Source organism: Pelmatolapia mariae, linkage group LG7 (genome assembly GCF_036321145.2).
Source record: "Pelmatolapia mariae isolate MD_Pm_ZW linkage group LG7, Pm_UMD_F_2, whole genome shotgun sequence".
NCBI lineage: Eukaryota > Metazoa > Chordata > Actinopteri > Cichliformes > Cichlidae > Pelmatolapia > Pelmatolapia mariae.
In genome coordinates this window covers 18424565-18439696 of record NC_086233.1, presented here as the reverse complement: position 1 = coordinate 18439696, position 15132 = coordinate 18424565, and the positions used below count along the sequence as shown (strand labels likewise).

At 38.8% G+C, this 15132-nt stretch overlaps 1 protein-coding gene across 6 annotated transcripts in view; it reads left to right on the top strand.

Moving 5' to 3' along the window:
• The window catches only part of ntng2b (netrin g2b), a 71660-nt gene extending 64004 nt beyond the window's left edge, over positions 1 to 7656 (top strand). For all 6 annotated transcript variants that reach the window (XM_063478223.1, XM_063478221.1, XM_063478225.1 and 3 more), the window contains 3 exons: positions 1814 to 1981; positions 5803 to 5937; positions 7040 to 7656. In XM_063478223.1, the coding sequence (XP_063334293.1) occupies positions 1814 to 1981; positions 5803 to 5937; positions 7040 to 7263 (527 nt within the window). In that variant the 3' untranslated portion in view covers positions 7264 to 7656. The remainder of the gene's footprint in view (positions 1 to 1813; positions 1982 to 5802; positions 5938 to 7039) is intronic.
• The last annotated feature ends 7476 nt before the right edge of the window (positions 7657 to 15132 follow it).

The following is a 15132-nucleotide window of genomic DNA, read 5'->3' as shown; positions in this document are numbered from 1 at the left end:
ACATGGAAAGACAAAAAAAAAAAAGCACAAACAAACTTGTGTTTTGTTCCCAATTTCTGTTCACATGCAGGAGGAGGAAATTTGGCATTGAGGTGTGTGACTTTTGAGAATTGGAGAGATCAGCATTACTTTTATAATTACTGCTGAAGTGCAAACTGCATGCAGGATAGAAATAGATGGAATATGCTGAGAAGTATCAGACAGGGTCCTAATGCAAAGCTGGCAAAAAACTCAGATTGATGTTAAAGTTGAGTGCATTTTGACCCGAGCCCAGCAGCCAGACCCTGAACCTTAACAAGTAACAAAGACAGTGATGATCAGTCAGGCTTTTAGCGTTATTGCCTCCATTTCTACAGTAGAATCACCATGGCAATCGTTTTAAGGTCTCTTTGTGCCAGTTTTCATCTTTGCTTTGTCTTTTTGTCTTGTGCTCGTACCTAAACACTAAAAGAAAGGTCTTATATGTGTCCTCAGCAGTTACCTGGTAATTACAGTGACAGTATGTTTCAAGTCCTTTACAGGGTAACGTGAAAGTACTGTAACGAGTAATTCCCCAAGTAGTTAGCAAGTGGATGTGGGACTGTTGTTGCAAAGTAAAACTGGTTACAAAGAGCTACATGGTGCTGCACTGAAAACCTCCTTGCAACTCCTCTGCAAACACTCAGCAATTACTCACTTGCACATTATTAAGTTTTGCTCCTGCCCGAGTGTGCTTGGGACCAGTCGGCATCTTACATTCAAACAGTGGGTGACTGTAGCAAGATGCTAGCAACGTATTCAAAATGAGGTTGAACTTGTCCAGAAAGAAAGTGTGTGACTGAGGCATAAGACAGCGGCAAACTAAAGCTTTTATATACTCCAACAATATGACTTTGAAAGGTTCAGGTGCTAAACTGGCCTGTCTTCAGTCCAAACCCTTCACTCATTAAAACAAAAAAAATAATATGCATGTTATAAAGGAAGCCCTGAACTGCTGAGCAGCTGAATTCTGTATCAATTTGCATCGTCAACATTTTGATCCACCAAGTTCCTTAACTGAGTTTTGTTGATAGAAGACCTGATGCAACACGGGGCAAACCTGACCTTAGTCGGAATTTATACATTGCTGCGCTCAAATTTTTAAAAAATCATCACATTTTAAAAATAAAGAAACAAAGTTTACTGTTCCTACAATGACTTTTTGGTATTTTACACATGCTCCAATAGTTATTCAGATTGACTCATTGCCGAGGCGTGAACAAAGGCCAGTTTTCCGTCAGCCTAACCAGGGTCAGACCATTTTCATATTGTCAAGCGCAGTCTCCAAACACTCACTGTACCACTCACCTCAAACTAATTCCCTTAGTTACTATTCTACAGCTTATAATCTGCTCATTCTGTAACATAATTAAATTCCTAGAGACAATTACCATGCTTGTATTCACACATAGCCACAAACACGTGCACACTCACACACACACCCATAGCCAGGATAGTGCAATTCCCATCAGTAATCAGTGCAGCGCAGTGAAGCAGACTCAGCAAACCTGTGAGTGTAGTAATGGAGAGGGAGTGGTCTGTCTTTATTGAACCAATATAGAGTGAGAAAGGGAAGCCATAAAACACACACGGCATCATTTGTTTCTCCACTGACATCTAAAAGTAAAACTTTCAGACATTTTATATAAGCTCAGCTCATTTATCATTTCCTTGTGTCACCCAAAAACACCTCCAAGACTGCAACACCCCCCACCCTCCTATCCCATTTCATTCATGAATCTTTTTTTTTCCTACACCTGAGAAGAAATTTGAAATCCGCCACTTTTTCTTTCAGACTGTGAGTGCTACGGCCACTCCAATCGCTGCAGCTACATCGACTACCTGAACATCGTCACATGCGTCAGCTGCAAGCACAACACCAGGGGCCAGAACTGCCAACACTGCAGACTGGGATTCTACCGCAACGCCTCTGCCGAACTGGATGATGAGAGCGTCTGCATCGGTGAGTCTGCTGGGAAACGGGGAGAATATGTGGAGGGGGGGTGGGGATCTTGAGCGCATTGGTACGACCGCAGTGGATATATGTGTGTGTGTGTTTGTGTGTGTGTGTGACTGACAGTGAAACAGGTAAGAAGATCCATTAGGTGCTTTTAAATTTTCAAACAACAAGATGATGCATCTTAAGTTAAAAACAAAGTTACCAACACTTGGTGGTGTAGCAGTGAAATTTTAATGCATAGTGTTTAATGCAAGTGTTTTTTCAGCAGCACTTTTATAAAACATATTTGCCTATGTTTGCTTTGAATTTAGACAGGGCACGATAATTACGGGATTATAGTGCTGTCAGATTCAAGCCGTGTGCGTTTATATCCATATCAGAGAAAAAGTGAAGAAATAGCCTTGTTTTAGACACTTATTCTCAAACTGCAGGGAACATACAGTTCTAACAAAATCTTAAAGCCACTCTAATTGATAGAAACAAACAAAGCAAAGGATGATACGACTACTTGTGATGAAATCTCTGCTTGTTTCAGGGCTTTCTTGCCTTTCAGCGTGGTCTTAAGTAAGTGGAACAGTATACACAGGTGACTGATGTGGCCAGTCAAGAAGTTTTTATTGCTTGGAAATCAAAGCTTTGTGAGTTTCTAAGGGCTTTTTCGCTGCTATCTTAAAGCTTGGCGGACTACAGTTTGAATAAAAGAAGTCAGACACTGTTCAGCCAGTACTAATGCGAACACCCTCAGGCATCCTTTAAGCTAGAAGCCAACTCTTTAAACTCATATCATGTGTTCTGTTCTACCATGCAAAGCCAAAACAATGAAGAACAGAAACTGTAGGAATATTTTATAACTGTACTGTAAAAAAAAAGAATAGTTTTGTATTGTTATTTGCAGTGATATGCAGGATAATGTGTGTTTGTTTTAAAGTCAGTCACATTAAGGGCACGTCCTGATAAGAGGTCACTCTGTTTGCATAGCTGTGGAGCGGAAAATCTGGTGTTGATTTGGATCCATCTCTAGGTGGACTGCAGGGGGTTGGAGGGTAAACTCACTGCGGTCAGGGCACACACAGGGCCAGGCCTTGGAGTCAGCACAAATAAGGTCCCATTAGCTTATCTGCCAGCACACTGGCACACCAAGTGTGGCAACAGAAATCAGTTCAAACTAGCATCTCTAGAGCAAGAAGCCAAACACTGTAAAACACAAATGTGTTTGCACTCAGTCTCCCCACACACATTCACAGATAAAAGCTCCCGTACGTCAACCAATACTGATGCACATGACCCACAAACACAGGAATGCCAACCACATCGCTGTGGTTGTCTTAATCTCAGACTCTCAGCTTTTTCCCACTTCTATTAATTTTTAATGCTAAATTTTATAATAAATTACTAAAGGCGATCTTGGGTTTTCTCAAAAGACAAGCTATTGGCTTACATCAAGTTATGATAGAATCATCAGTTCATCATCAACTGACTGACAAATGTATCCTAAATACACAGCTCTGCAGTTTTTGAACCTTTTATCTGCTGCCAGCTGTCACTGATCTCAATATTATTCAAGGATATATGGATTTGAAATCCTAATAACTAGTAGAAATAAAGCAATTTATTAAGAAAAAATAGTATTATGTTTAGTCTATACATATTAATATAGGGTGCCTATGCACTGACTGACAGCTCTCACATCAGCTCAAGTGAACTGCACTAAATAGACAAATGAACTGAGATTGTTTTAACCAAACTACAGCAGGCAGGGGAGACTTCACAGCACACTGTATATATGGAGTATTTTTGTGACTTTGCAGCTGTTTCTCCAGCACAGGCAGTTTGTAACTCAATTTAAAAACTACCTGATAATGGCACTGGGATCCATCCATCTTCTTCGGTTCATCTAATTCAGGGTCATAACTGGACTGGAGCCCAGCTGTCATAGGGCAAGAGGTGGGCTACACCCTGGACAGATTGCCAGTCTATCCTACAGAGGGAGAGAGACACAACCATTCACAGCTATAGGCAATTTACAATTACCAGTTAACCTAATGTGCATGTCTTTGAACTGTGGGAGGAAGCTGGATCACAGCTGTGGCCTGTAGATTCGAACCTAGGACCTTTTAGCTATGAGGCAGTGGTGCTAACCCGCGTTAAAAAAATATAACTCACACTTTAAGAAGGCTTCTAAAGTTGTTGAAAAATGCTTACCTGCAAGGGTCTTGTAGCATCCTTCAGTTCTTGATATTTTGCTTTCAAGGAGCCAGACATTCTTGTATTTTGTTAAAGTTGTCTTCAGCATTAGTTCTCCAGGTTTTCTCAACCATTCGAGCGTTTAAAGAGTCACCTAATTCAAGGAAAGAACTAGTGTAGTGTCTACACAAAACAATTTAGCAAAGAACCAAAAGAAACCATTTTAATTTGTATGTTTAGGCACTTTGTTACTAGCAGCCTGTCACAAAACCCCATCATTTGCTCCCATTACTTTAGTTAAATCTACAAATAATGCCAAAAATAATTAAAATAAAATTATGCAAATAGATGAACACTTGGCATTTTTCAGCATGGTATGCAGTGTGTCTTTAAAAAAAATTGAGGAAACTGGACAAGTGGAGGCTAGAAGTAGAAGTGCCAGGCCTAAAAAACAATCTATAACAGATGAACAATATGTGAAAGTCTTGTCTTTAAGAAGTGGGGAAGGGGATCCAGTAAAGACCTGACGCAGGACCTGAGAGCTACATCGGCCCCTCAGTTCATCCATCTACTGTTCAATGAAGCCTCATCAGAAATGGTATCAGTGGAAGTGTGGCTGTTAAGAAGCCATTCTTAAGGAAGAGAAACAGGGAGAAAAAGCTGAGGCATGCGTAATTACACAAGAACCATTGAGAGGAGAGAAGAGAGGTGTAACAGTGAGTGTCTACAGCAACCTGCGAAACACAGTGGAGGACCTGTCCTGGTTTGAGGCTGCTTTTCAGCCAGTGATGTTGGGGGTCTTGTCAAAATTGCTGGAATTATGAACACAAAAAAAGTACAGCGAACATCCAAAGAAGAGCTTTGAATGTCCTTCAAGAAGCCTGGGGAACTATTCCTGAAGACTACTACTAAGAAATTACAGGAAAGCTGCCTGAGAGAGCTCAGGCTGTTTAGAGAATAAAGGTGGTTGTACCAAATGTTGACATTTAGTCTCATTAGAATTTTTTTTCCCTTGTATACTCATATAATTAAATACTGTGTATATTAGCATATGCATTGAATTTGGAGACAAATCAGAAAAGTCTTTCCAAAAACAGGTATTGTTCATTCTGCCACATGTCAGTGAATTTGCTGAAAAACTCTATAACCTCTAGTTAGACCTTGAAAATTTGTGCTCTGCTGTTTGAGATTAAATGATACCTATGAGATGCCTTTGAAATCATAACAGTTTGGTAGCCCAGACAGGACTACATTGATCACATAATCATGGAGTTTTGCATGAAAAAAAAAAAGTAAAGAAAAAAAACTAGACTGAATTTTGAACAAGGTGATACACTGCAGGCTAAACACTAATATATTTCTGGCTGAAAAATTGCCTCAAATTCAGCCCTGAATGTCTTCAACACTGGGACGCCTTTAGAGAAACTCCACCTCACACGCACAGAACCAGAGCTCTGAAGATGTTGAACATCAAACACAACTCAGTGGTCTGAATACAAATGTGTAGATTTTGAGCCAAACTCATTTCAAGTCTAGATTAACCCCGCCCCCACCCAAAAAACAGAAAAAAAAAATGAAAAGAGGCAAGCATTTATAACTGACTCGTTCTGTTCTTCTTCTCCACCTTTCTCTTCTTTCAGAGTGTAACTGCAACCAGATGGGCTCTGTTCATGACCGGTGTAACGGCACAGGTTTCTGCCAGTGTAAAGACGGGGCCACGGGGGCCAAATGTGACGACTGTCTGCCAGGATACTACTGGAAGCAAGGCTGTTACCGTGAGTATGGGGATACTGACTTTTGGTGGTTTAAAAAAATTTCGAGTTGAGGAAACGTTGCAGTCTTTCCAGGGCCTTTGCAAGTGCACCATCCATTTAGCTCGTGCAGCTCTGGTTGTTGTCCGTTCTCACAGAGGAATAGATCACGTAGCTCATTAGTGACATCAGCCTCTTATTTAATTGATGACCCTGTCGCACCTTAACCCTATTATGGGGAAACGCCTTCCTTATGCCATCTACCATCGAGCCATTGGCCTCAGTCTCAAGTAGACCCAACTACCCACACACACAAAAACAAATGCATCTGTCTGTGAGTTTTTTATTACAATATGGAACATGCTGCACTAAAAGGCCGTGCAGTTTGTTTTAGCTGTGACATCTTACTCCAGATACTCCCAGGCAACAGAACCAATTATCTTTGGTGTAATAAAAAAATGTTAGCACATGTAATTACTTCTTGTCACGGAAGCTGGATCCCGTTTCCCCTCAGAACATTTTTAGGTCAAGTATGTTATGCGGTACAGCTACCCAAGTACCTATGTTCCTAATGATGCTTATTCTTCCAAAAGACTCCTGAACAAATAAAATACATGTTGTGTATTTTCTGCTGGATTTGATACAGTGATTGTGACCTCACCCTGAGAAAGTGCATGCTCAAGAAAAACAGTCAAAGAAAAGGGCTGCAATAACAAAAAAAAAAAAAAAAAGGCAGGTGTTACCTGTTGTAGTCCCCGAGGCAAAGACTGGAGAATTTATCTTGGCTCTTTCCTTCCTGCTCTTTCTTTTCTACTTTGTTCTTTCTGCCCTGGATTCCTCTCCTCCTCCCCGTTTCTGTTTCCTATCATGTTTTGTCTAACATTGCCCCTTCTATCATCCCCCACCTGTCTCCCTCTTTGCCATACATCTTTCCTTCGTCTTTGTGCTCTTTACTCCCCCACTATCCTTTTACCGCCTGTCATTCTGTCACTTCCCCGCATGCTCTTTATTCACGACTCGTCTCTCCCGTTCACCTTACCTCTGCAAATCCTTCACCCTCCATCCTCTACGCCACTTCCTCCCTTTGCTGCACTTTCTTTTCTCGCCTTTCTTTTCTTTTCTGCAGCTAACGTTTGTGACGAGGAGATGCTCCTGTGCCAGAACGGAGGAACGTGCTACCAGAACCTGAAGTGCATCTGTCCTCCAGAGTTCAAGGGGGTACTGTGCCAACATTCGCGCTGTGAGGCGGGCAAGGACTGCAACGGCGCTTCTTTGCCGCACCCTTCCACGGCCACCCTGCTGCTCGGCACTCTGCTAACCTACCTGCTGGCCACATTAACGCCCCATTGAGCCACGAAAATCCTCCCCACCCCCCAAACTCCACCCACCCCCCTGCCTCACACCTAAAACATGTGTATATGAGCGTATTTGTGAGGCGACGGGTTACCCAAAATGGGAATGGGTCATCCCTGTAATGGACCCAACACTGCAGCACTCTTAAAAGCGCACACGCTCACCGATCACTACTCGACTCCCGCTCCCGTTTCAAACACACATGCGCACTTCACAGGACTGTAATTGCACTGGGTGTACACTCAGGTGTGCGAAGGACAAACAGAGAATAAATATGAGCAACCTCACAGAAGAAAGATGCAGTCAAAAAGGGGGGGGAAAAAAGAAAAATCATACCAACCACTGTTCCCTTTATTCCTAAGCTGGAGCAATGTGCATCAAACCAAAAAGCATAGACAAAAACTTAATCACCACTGTTTCACATCAAAGGGAATGGCTGTTGTAATCACAAGACTTTTCTTTTCTTTTTTCTTTTTTTAAATTTCTTCTCTTTCTCGGTTGACTTGCGGATCTCACTTGCAACTGACGTCGAGGGCGTGCGGTCGGGCTCAGAGTGAGGACAAGGCATGTCGACAAGGGTCGAGCGGAGAGGCGCTTGTTTGATCCTATTGCTGAGGCCTACGTAGTATATTAACCAGGTTTCATTTTTTTTCTCTTAATCTGAGACTTGATTTTACATTTATTCTATTCCTGCTGCATTTTTTTTTCTAAAAAAAAAATATATATATCTTCAGTCATTGTATCTAATGTGCCCACTAGCAGTTGCTGAGATTATACATATTATATAATATCCAGGGGGTTATGAATTATAATACATTAGTCACTATTATGGTTGTTATAGGAATGAGTGATTGTTGCCACACTTAGCGAGATTTAATCTTCACACAGTATTCAGGAAGAAGAATTTAACTAATCAGAAGTCTAAAAGAGAGAGAAAAGATATGAACCACGTATCGATATTATATGACATTATTTGAATATTTTTTGTAGAAATTATTTTTGTTTGGAGTTACAATAAATTATAAAAAAAAGAAATACATTTACATCTATTCCAAAAAGAGCATTTTATTACACTGAGTCTAAACCTTGCAGTAAATATGACTGTTAATTTGCCTTCTTGATTGTACTTTTTTTCATTCAGTCGGTGTCCACAGTTACTTGCTATTAATCATCTTCTTTTTCAGGGGGGTAGCAGGCGGAGAGGGGGTGTTACCAAAAAAAAAAAAAAGAAAAAAGAAAAAGAAAAAGAAAAAAGGCATCATTGCAAGTCATTCATTTTATCTATTTTATTCTCTTTGGACATAGTGTTGAATGCTTATTACTGCAAACGGATTATTCCGATTTATCCGCCGACAGTCTGTCTGACAATCACAAAGAACTGTTTCCTGTCAAGAGAATATAAATTATTTTATTCTGATAAAAGTTGCAAAAGAGTTTTTATATCTGGAAATGCCACTTGCACATGCAGTGAAAATAAGGGGCTAATTAAAAATCTTTTCCACAGTATAAACAACGCAGATACACAGTGATTCACGTCAGCCCCGAGTGACCAAGGGACTGACCCTGATCCCAGATCTGTCACTCTTCTCTACTTTCAAGGCTACGAGACGTGTAACGTTCATGCAAAAATGTCTTTAAAGCTTCTATCTTATGCAAAACTACAGTTTAATTACACTTATCCCATTGCTGAGTCAGTCGAAGTACAAAGTGGATCAAGATACATGAATGCGGCATTACATTAGGATACAGTGTACATCAAAGATGAAAGCGGGACTAAGCCTGTGAGAAATGACAAGACAGGGATTCTGGTATTACTCCCCTCTGTCTGAGCTGCTGGTAGCTGTATTAGCTATTCTGTGTGTAGGGCTCATCCCCTCAGAGCCTGAACGGTGTCAAGAACTGAGACTTGGGAAGGAATAGTTTATGAATGTAGAACACCGAGAAATGATGTAAGCCCACGTTTCATTGTGGATCAAAGAGCAGGTAATAGTCATGCTGAGAAAAAAATGCATTATTGACTGAGTGTACTAGACGCAGTACAAATATCCACCTTGTGAACAAGGAAAACACGATTAAGTCTGGTTGATAATAAGGTCTGTGATTTGAAACGAGAAAGAAGTGCATGACCTGACTAAGTTACTTCGTGAAGTTCAGGACTGTAAAGACAGCGCACGGTATGTTAAATTAAAGAAATACTTTTACATTTTGGAAATAAGCAGATTTGATTTATTAAGAATATTGATATCATTTTCATACTGAAAATACACAGAAAGGTTACAGTGAGAAGGTAGTTAGGTTGGCTTATTAGGCACGTTTGAAGCGCAAGGAAACAGCAAGCTATTGTAAAATAATACATAGGCCACGACATTGAATAATACTGATCATCTGGTTGCAACACAATGTTATGTTGGGACACACTGGCTTATGGCATTTCTGTTTCTGACCACCCACCAAAAGGTTGTTCCTGTGGGCTCCCACAGTAGAAGCACTCTCATCAACACATTGCCAACTTCCCATTCCAATCAAGTATCCGTGGGATGTGCTGGTAAAAGATTAATCCATCGAGGCTTCACTTGTATCCCACAGGACCCGAAGGATCCACTGCCAATGTCCTGGTGCCAGACTTCCCCAGAGCTCCTGTACCCATATCCCACCCGGCCAGCGCTGTTATGGCTGAAGGGGAAATACACAGTTTTACCAGATGGTTTTAATGGTTTAATTGGTTTACAGGAAATTAAAAAAAAAAATACCCACATTTACTATATATATAAGTTCCATGCGGTGACTTTTGTAGAGAGCTAACGAGAGAAGACATCCCCTGACTACACACATTTAACACACTAATGAGACAAACTGTACCAGATCAAAACGTCCAGATTTATGATTATCTGATAAATGACTTCTAGTCTTTTATATGTGCTGACAGTTTTGAGTATTTTCTGCAATCCTTCCTGGCCTGGCTGAAAAAGCTTATTACCTCCATGCTTACCATCAAATATTTACCATTAGATGACAATGAGCAATGGTGGAGGACTTTCCAAGAACTGTTCCCTTAGTAAAAGTAGCAACACTACACTACGAAAACACATGACTCCTGTGTATTACTAGCAAACTTTAAATATCAAATGTAAAAGTTCTCATTCTCCAGAAAAACATTCCCCATCAGTGTTATTTGGGTTATTATTACGGCTACAGATGATTAAGTTTGAGCTAATTTTTAATACATTGCTTTGTGTACACTTTAATCTAAGGTAATAAATCATAATCTACAGCACTGTCATAAGTTAGTAGCAGGGGTGTTCTGTAAGCTCAGAAAAACAATCCTACACCTTAATTAAAATTAAAATGTATTCATATAATATTAAAAAAAGACATCACAGCTGAATTAGAAGTCTTGAGCAATGTGTAACGGACTTAACAGTCAATATACTGTATACAGGGAAATAAAAATACTAGTTCAACTTGGTCCATCTGGTCCACCAAGCTGATTTCTGCACCTGTTAGAGTTGATAGGCTAGGTAATGATGTTACTTCTTTACAGTCTGAGTTTTGTTGCTATCATGTTAAAAGTCTCTCTTGCTTCGCTACACAGATGTTGACGAAGGTAATTATAGCAGAACATATCTTTAAAGATAAGAAATCACATTAGAGTAATTTGATTGTTCACTTGCTAATGTTCACTCTGCTTTCACACGTCAGGAGTTGCAGATCAGAACTAAAGCAGACTCAGGAGTAGCAAGCAAGCTAGTCACCCTTCAGCCTCGAGCCAGACAGCTCAGGTTTAGCCACAATGTGTATGTGCAAAGAGCTAAAAAAGCCTCTGTTAATGGGATATAGACATACCCATGAAAATGACAAACTATGGAAACCAATAGCTCCCAGTCAAGCGAGCTTCCACATACAACTGATAACTGCAGTCACAAGATAGTTTTAATTTAGAAGATAGATGTGAAGAGGCAACATGAGATCATTTGTGGGACACAACACTGTCTGAGACGCAAGTCTGAAGGTTTGTTTCATTTTTTTACAAACTTGAAAAAGCAACAAGTTGTCATTTTACCTAAAGACTCACTCATGATTATAATAAGTGATCAACACATATACTGTATTAAACATAATAAGCGAGTAAATAAAAAACAAGCAACAAAAGACAGAAAACGTCTGAAATAACTAGTGTTTAAGTACAAAGATGAATGCTAAAACAAATGGCGGTAATCTGTGGGCCTTCACACAGCTCTGAATTTAAAACCAGATAAGCTAGCTTACTGATATTAAAGTTCAAATTTGCTTATGTTTCAAAGAATAGAATATGGTTCCTCACTTTTGCTGTGTTACCTTTACAGATGATTTTTACCATAACCCAACTTTTTTCTGGAAACAGGGCTGTAGTTCATCAAAACAAATAGTGCACTTCCCTTTTTTGTGATTAGAAACAGACAAATAAGTTTGGAACTGACAAAAGATGCCTCTATTCAAGGCAAAACTGAGCACTTTTAACACCAGCGTTTATTATAGACATTAATGAATATTCAAATTAATCCACCCAATTAAATTAAAACAGAGCAACACTGTGTTTTGCTACTCTGAGCTGAACCCAGAGATCTATAAAAAATGAATGAGAGCAAACTCTTTGATCAGCAGACGGCTCATCTTTTCACTTCACCTCTTAATAGTTGAATATTTAGTGAAAACGAAACAAATCTTTTAATTTGTGCTAATGCTTTATATATTTTAATAGAGAATGAGTCTGTGTAAAATCAGATTTCAAATTCAACAGCCAACCATTAGATAAAGGAATAAATACATGGTGCCACATACATACCACCGACATCACTACTACGCTATGATCTTATAGATGGGCTGGTGTGTGTGTGTGTATTTTTAAGATCAGAGACAAAGAACAACAGCTGAAGTTTGTCTTTATCGCCTTGAATGTAACTCCTGAATCTGACTCAGTTTGCTGAAAACCGTCTCTATTTGTCCACGTCATCTCGACACTGTTGTCCCAGCTGTAACACTGACTCCTGTTTAAATTTTTTCAGCTTCTTAGATTTCCATTGGGTCCTTGAGGCTTCTGTGTCTTTATTGCCCTAATATTTCCTTTTCTAAATGTCTTTTGTTTTGCGGATACACATGTCGATTACCTTCCCCCTGGCTGGTGCCCAGGGATCTCTGCCAGTCATTCTTTACACAGCCATACCATCTCTTGTACATGACCTGATTTCTCTTCTAGGGTCAGTTGTTTCTCCGAGGTTTTACTCATGTTTCATCATCTTTTGCAAAAACAGTTAGCAAAGCATTGCTCAATACAATCCCCGTGGAAAAAGCCTGACAGAACACCTCATGTTTTGGGGGTTTTTTGGAGTTTGTTATTTTAACTTGCACAGACTTAACATGACTTGACAACTATGTGTGTTTCTGTTCATACTGTGATATCTGTTTACATCACTTGATAGGATAAAAGGGATAGACCAGTAATAACATCCGTAGGTAACGTAAGTTGTGTTCTGAGATACTAGCTACACAAAAACCCAATACCACAGAAGATAGACGTATCACTACTGGCCACATCAATCCATGAAAATAATCCATTCAGTCAGGGTACATTAAGTGATTGATACAGTACATAAGGATTTATTAGCATGGCAATCATTTTGATAGTCCCTTTGTTAATTAAAGAGGCAACACTGTAAAAGTAAGTATATGGTGTCCATAGATGGTTTAGTAAACAGTAGGAATTGACTCAGATTATTAAACTTACTTCTTAAACTGTGAATTAAAGCAGCTCATAAAATGGATTTGCTTATTATCTGTTTATTGTAAGCAGTTAATGAGACTGACACTGTTTTCATGGTGTGATAAACTCAGAGGAGAGACTACCACAAACAACAGAGACAGCGTTAGAGTGGGCATCCTTCATTTTTTATCACGGTACTGCTTTTTTGGAAGATTCTTTGAATACATGTCTTTTTGTGAGCTAAGCAACTCACAAAAATACACCATAGGCATGCACACTCAAATGTTTTTGTGTCTATGCTTTAATGTAACTGCGTGCATTCAATTCAATCCAATCCAACTTTATTTATAGAGCACTTTAAAAACAACATAGTTGACCAAAGTGCTTTCCAGTAATAAAAAAAAAACAGAGATGACAGTTAGAAACCATACATTAAGCAGACAAAGAAATATATATAAAAATAACAATAAAATAAATACATAGAATGAAAAAAAGAAGATAAAAATAATTAGTATCTATTAAATATTAAAACATAAGTAAAATGTTTTAATATTTAAAAGAATAAACAATAAAATAAGCAATAAAATATACAATGAATAAAATTAACAAAATAAAAAGATTGAGAGTGACCAAAAACTGACTAAAACTGTTTACTTTTCAGACAAGTCTAGTAAGTCACATAAAAAGTCTGTGAGACCAAGTTCAATCTGGTATTTTGCTATTGCAATATTTGTGAAAACGTGTTCAAATCTTGCAGATGTTTTATTTAATTTCATCCGATGTGTACTAGAAGTTAGTAACCTCCATAAAATTGAAGGACTCCAATTCGCTGATTGCAAGTATATGAAGAAAGGATAAAAACTGAAAGCTCCAAGGCAAGAATACAGCAAAAGAGTTTTGTATTTTCTTTAGTTGTAAGAATATTGCTTTAGAAATAGTCACTTAATAGCTAAACCTCTACAGCAACGGAACTGTTTAAGTAACCTACAAAAGCAGATAGGGTTAGCAAGAAGTAACAGTTCTTACGAATATATGTTCTAAATGTATCGAACATATTTCATCGAGATACTTTAATAAATGGCAAACAAACTAAACCACCTATGGTCATGTGGGTATACTATAAGTTCTACATTGACATTCAGAATTAGCATACTGGTACTCATTTTATTCAACATTATTTCTAATCCTTAGCAATTCTTACCAGAGAAGATGAAGAGTGACCAACCGAAATAAATGCTGAAATAAATGTATCTTCAACACTCTGAAGTCCACATGTTGGATTGTAGTTAAGAAGAAACGAGTTGGATCAAGATGTACGGTGGAGGTGAGTGATGCTAATGACAGGTCAAAAATGAAACAGCCCATATAATGCTACACTACAGTTTTGAGGGCAAAAAGTATATATATATTTAAGAAAGTAAAAAATCTGTTGGGTACAAAACAACACAAAAATTTAAAAATAAATGAAAAAATTAACTGGTCAAATTCACAGGTTCACAGATGCATTACAGAAAAAGAGCATGCTAAAATTCTGCACATGAAATAGTGATACAGTGGTTCAGTGAGGTGTCTGTAAATAGGCACTACTCCTATGAAAGACTACGACACACTGGCTATGTGAGTTTGTGAGAGCGACTTACACTTATTTGCTGAGCAGAGCAAATTTACAGTAAAAAAAAAAAAAGACAAAAAGCGCTGAGAGGAGTGGCCAGTCCAAAAGAATCTACTAACAATGCACAACTTTATGAACACAGAGGAGCAGCCAGTTCATGTCAGCAATACTGAAATCTACCTAAAGAGGAAATCAAATTAGTGCTGGGTCGCAAAGAAGCATCCCTAATGAGAGCAGGGATACAATACTAATAATGTACTTATAATGGAGCTTATTACTTGTATATGGCATAAATGATAAAGAATCAGTATTGATTTTAAGCATGCAAAGTTTATACTGTATAGGGTTTCTGGCTTTAGCAGGGCCCTTTTTCATACAGTAATACTTTTTGGGGATTTCACCACGGTATAGAGAATTTCTCTAGTAAATACTAGTTTATTGAACTAATTATTAGTGTCATAAATGTAGAACATCAGTTGGCTGCTGGGTTACACAGCCACTCATCTCCACCTGGGGC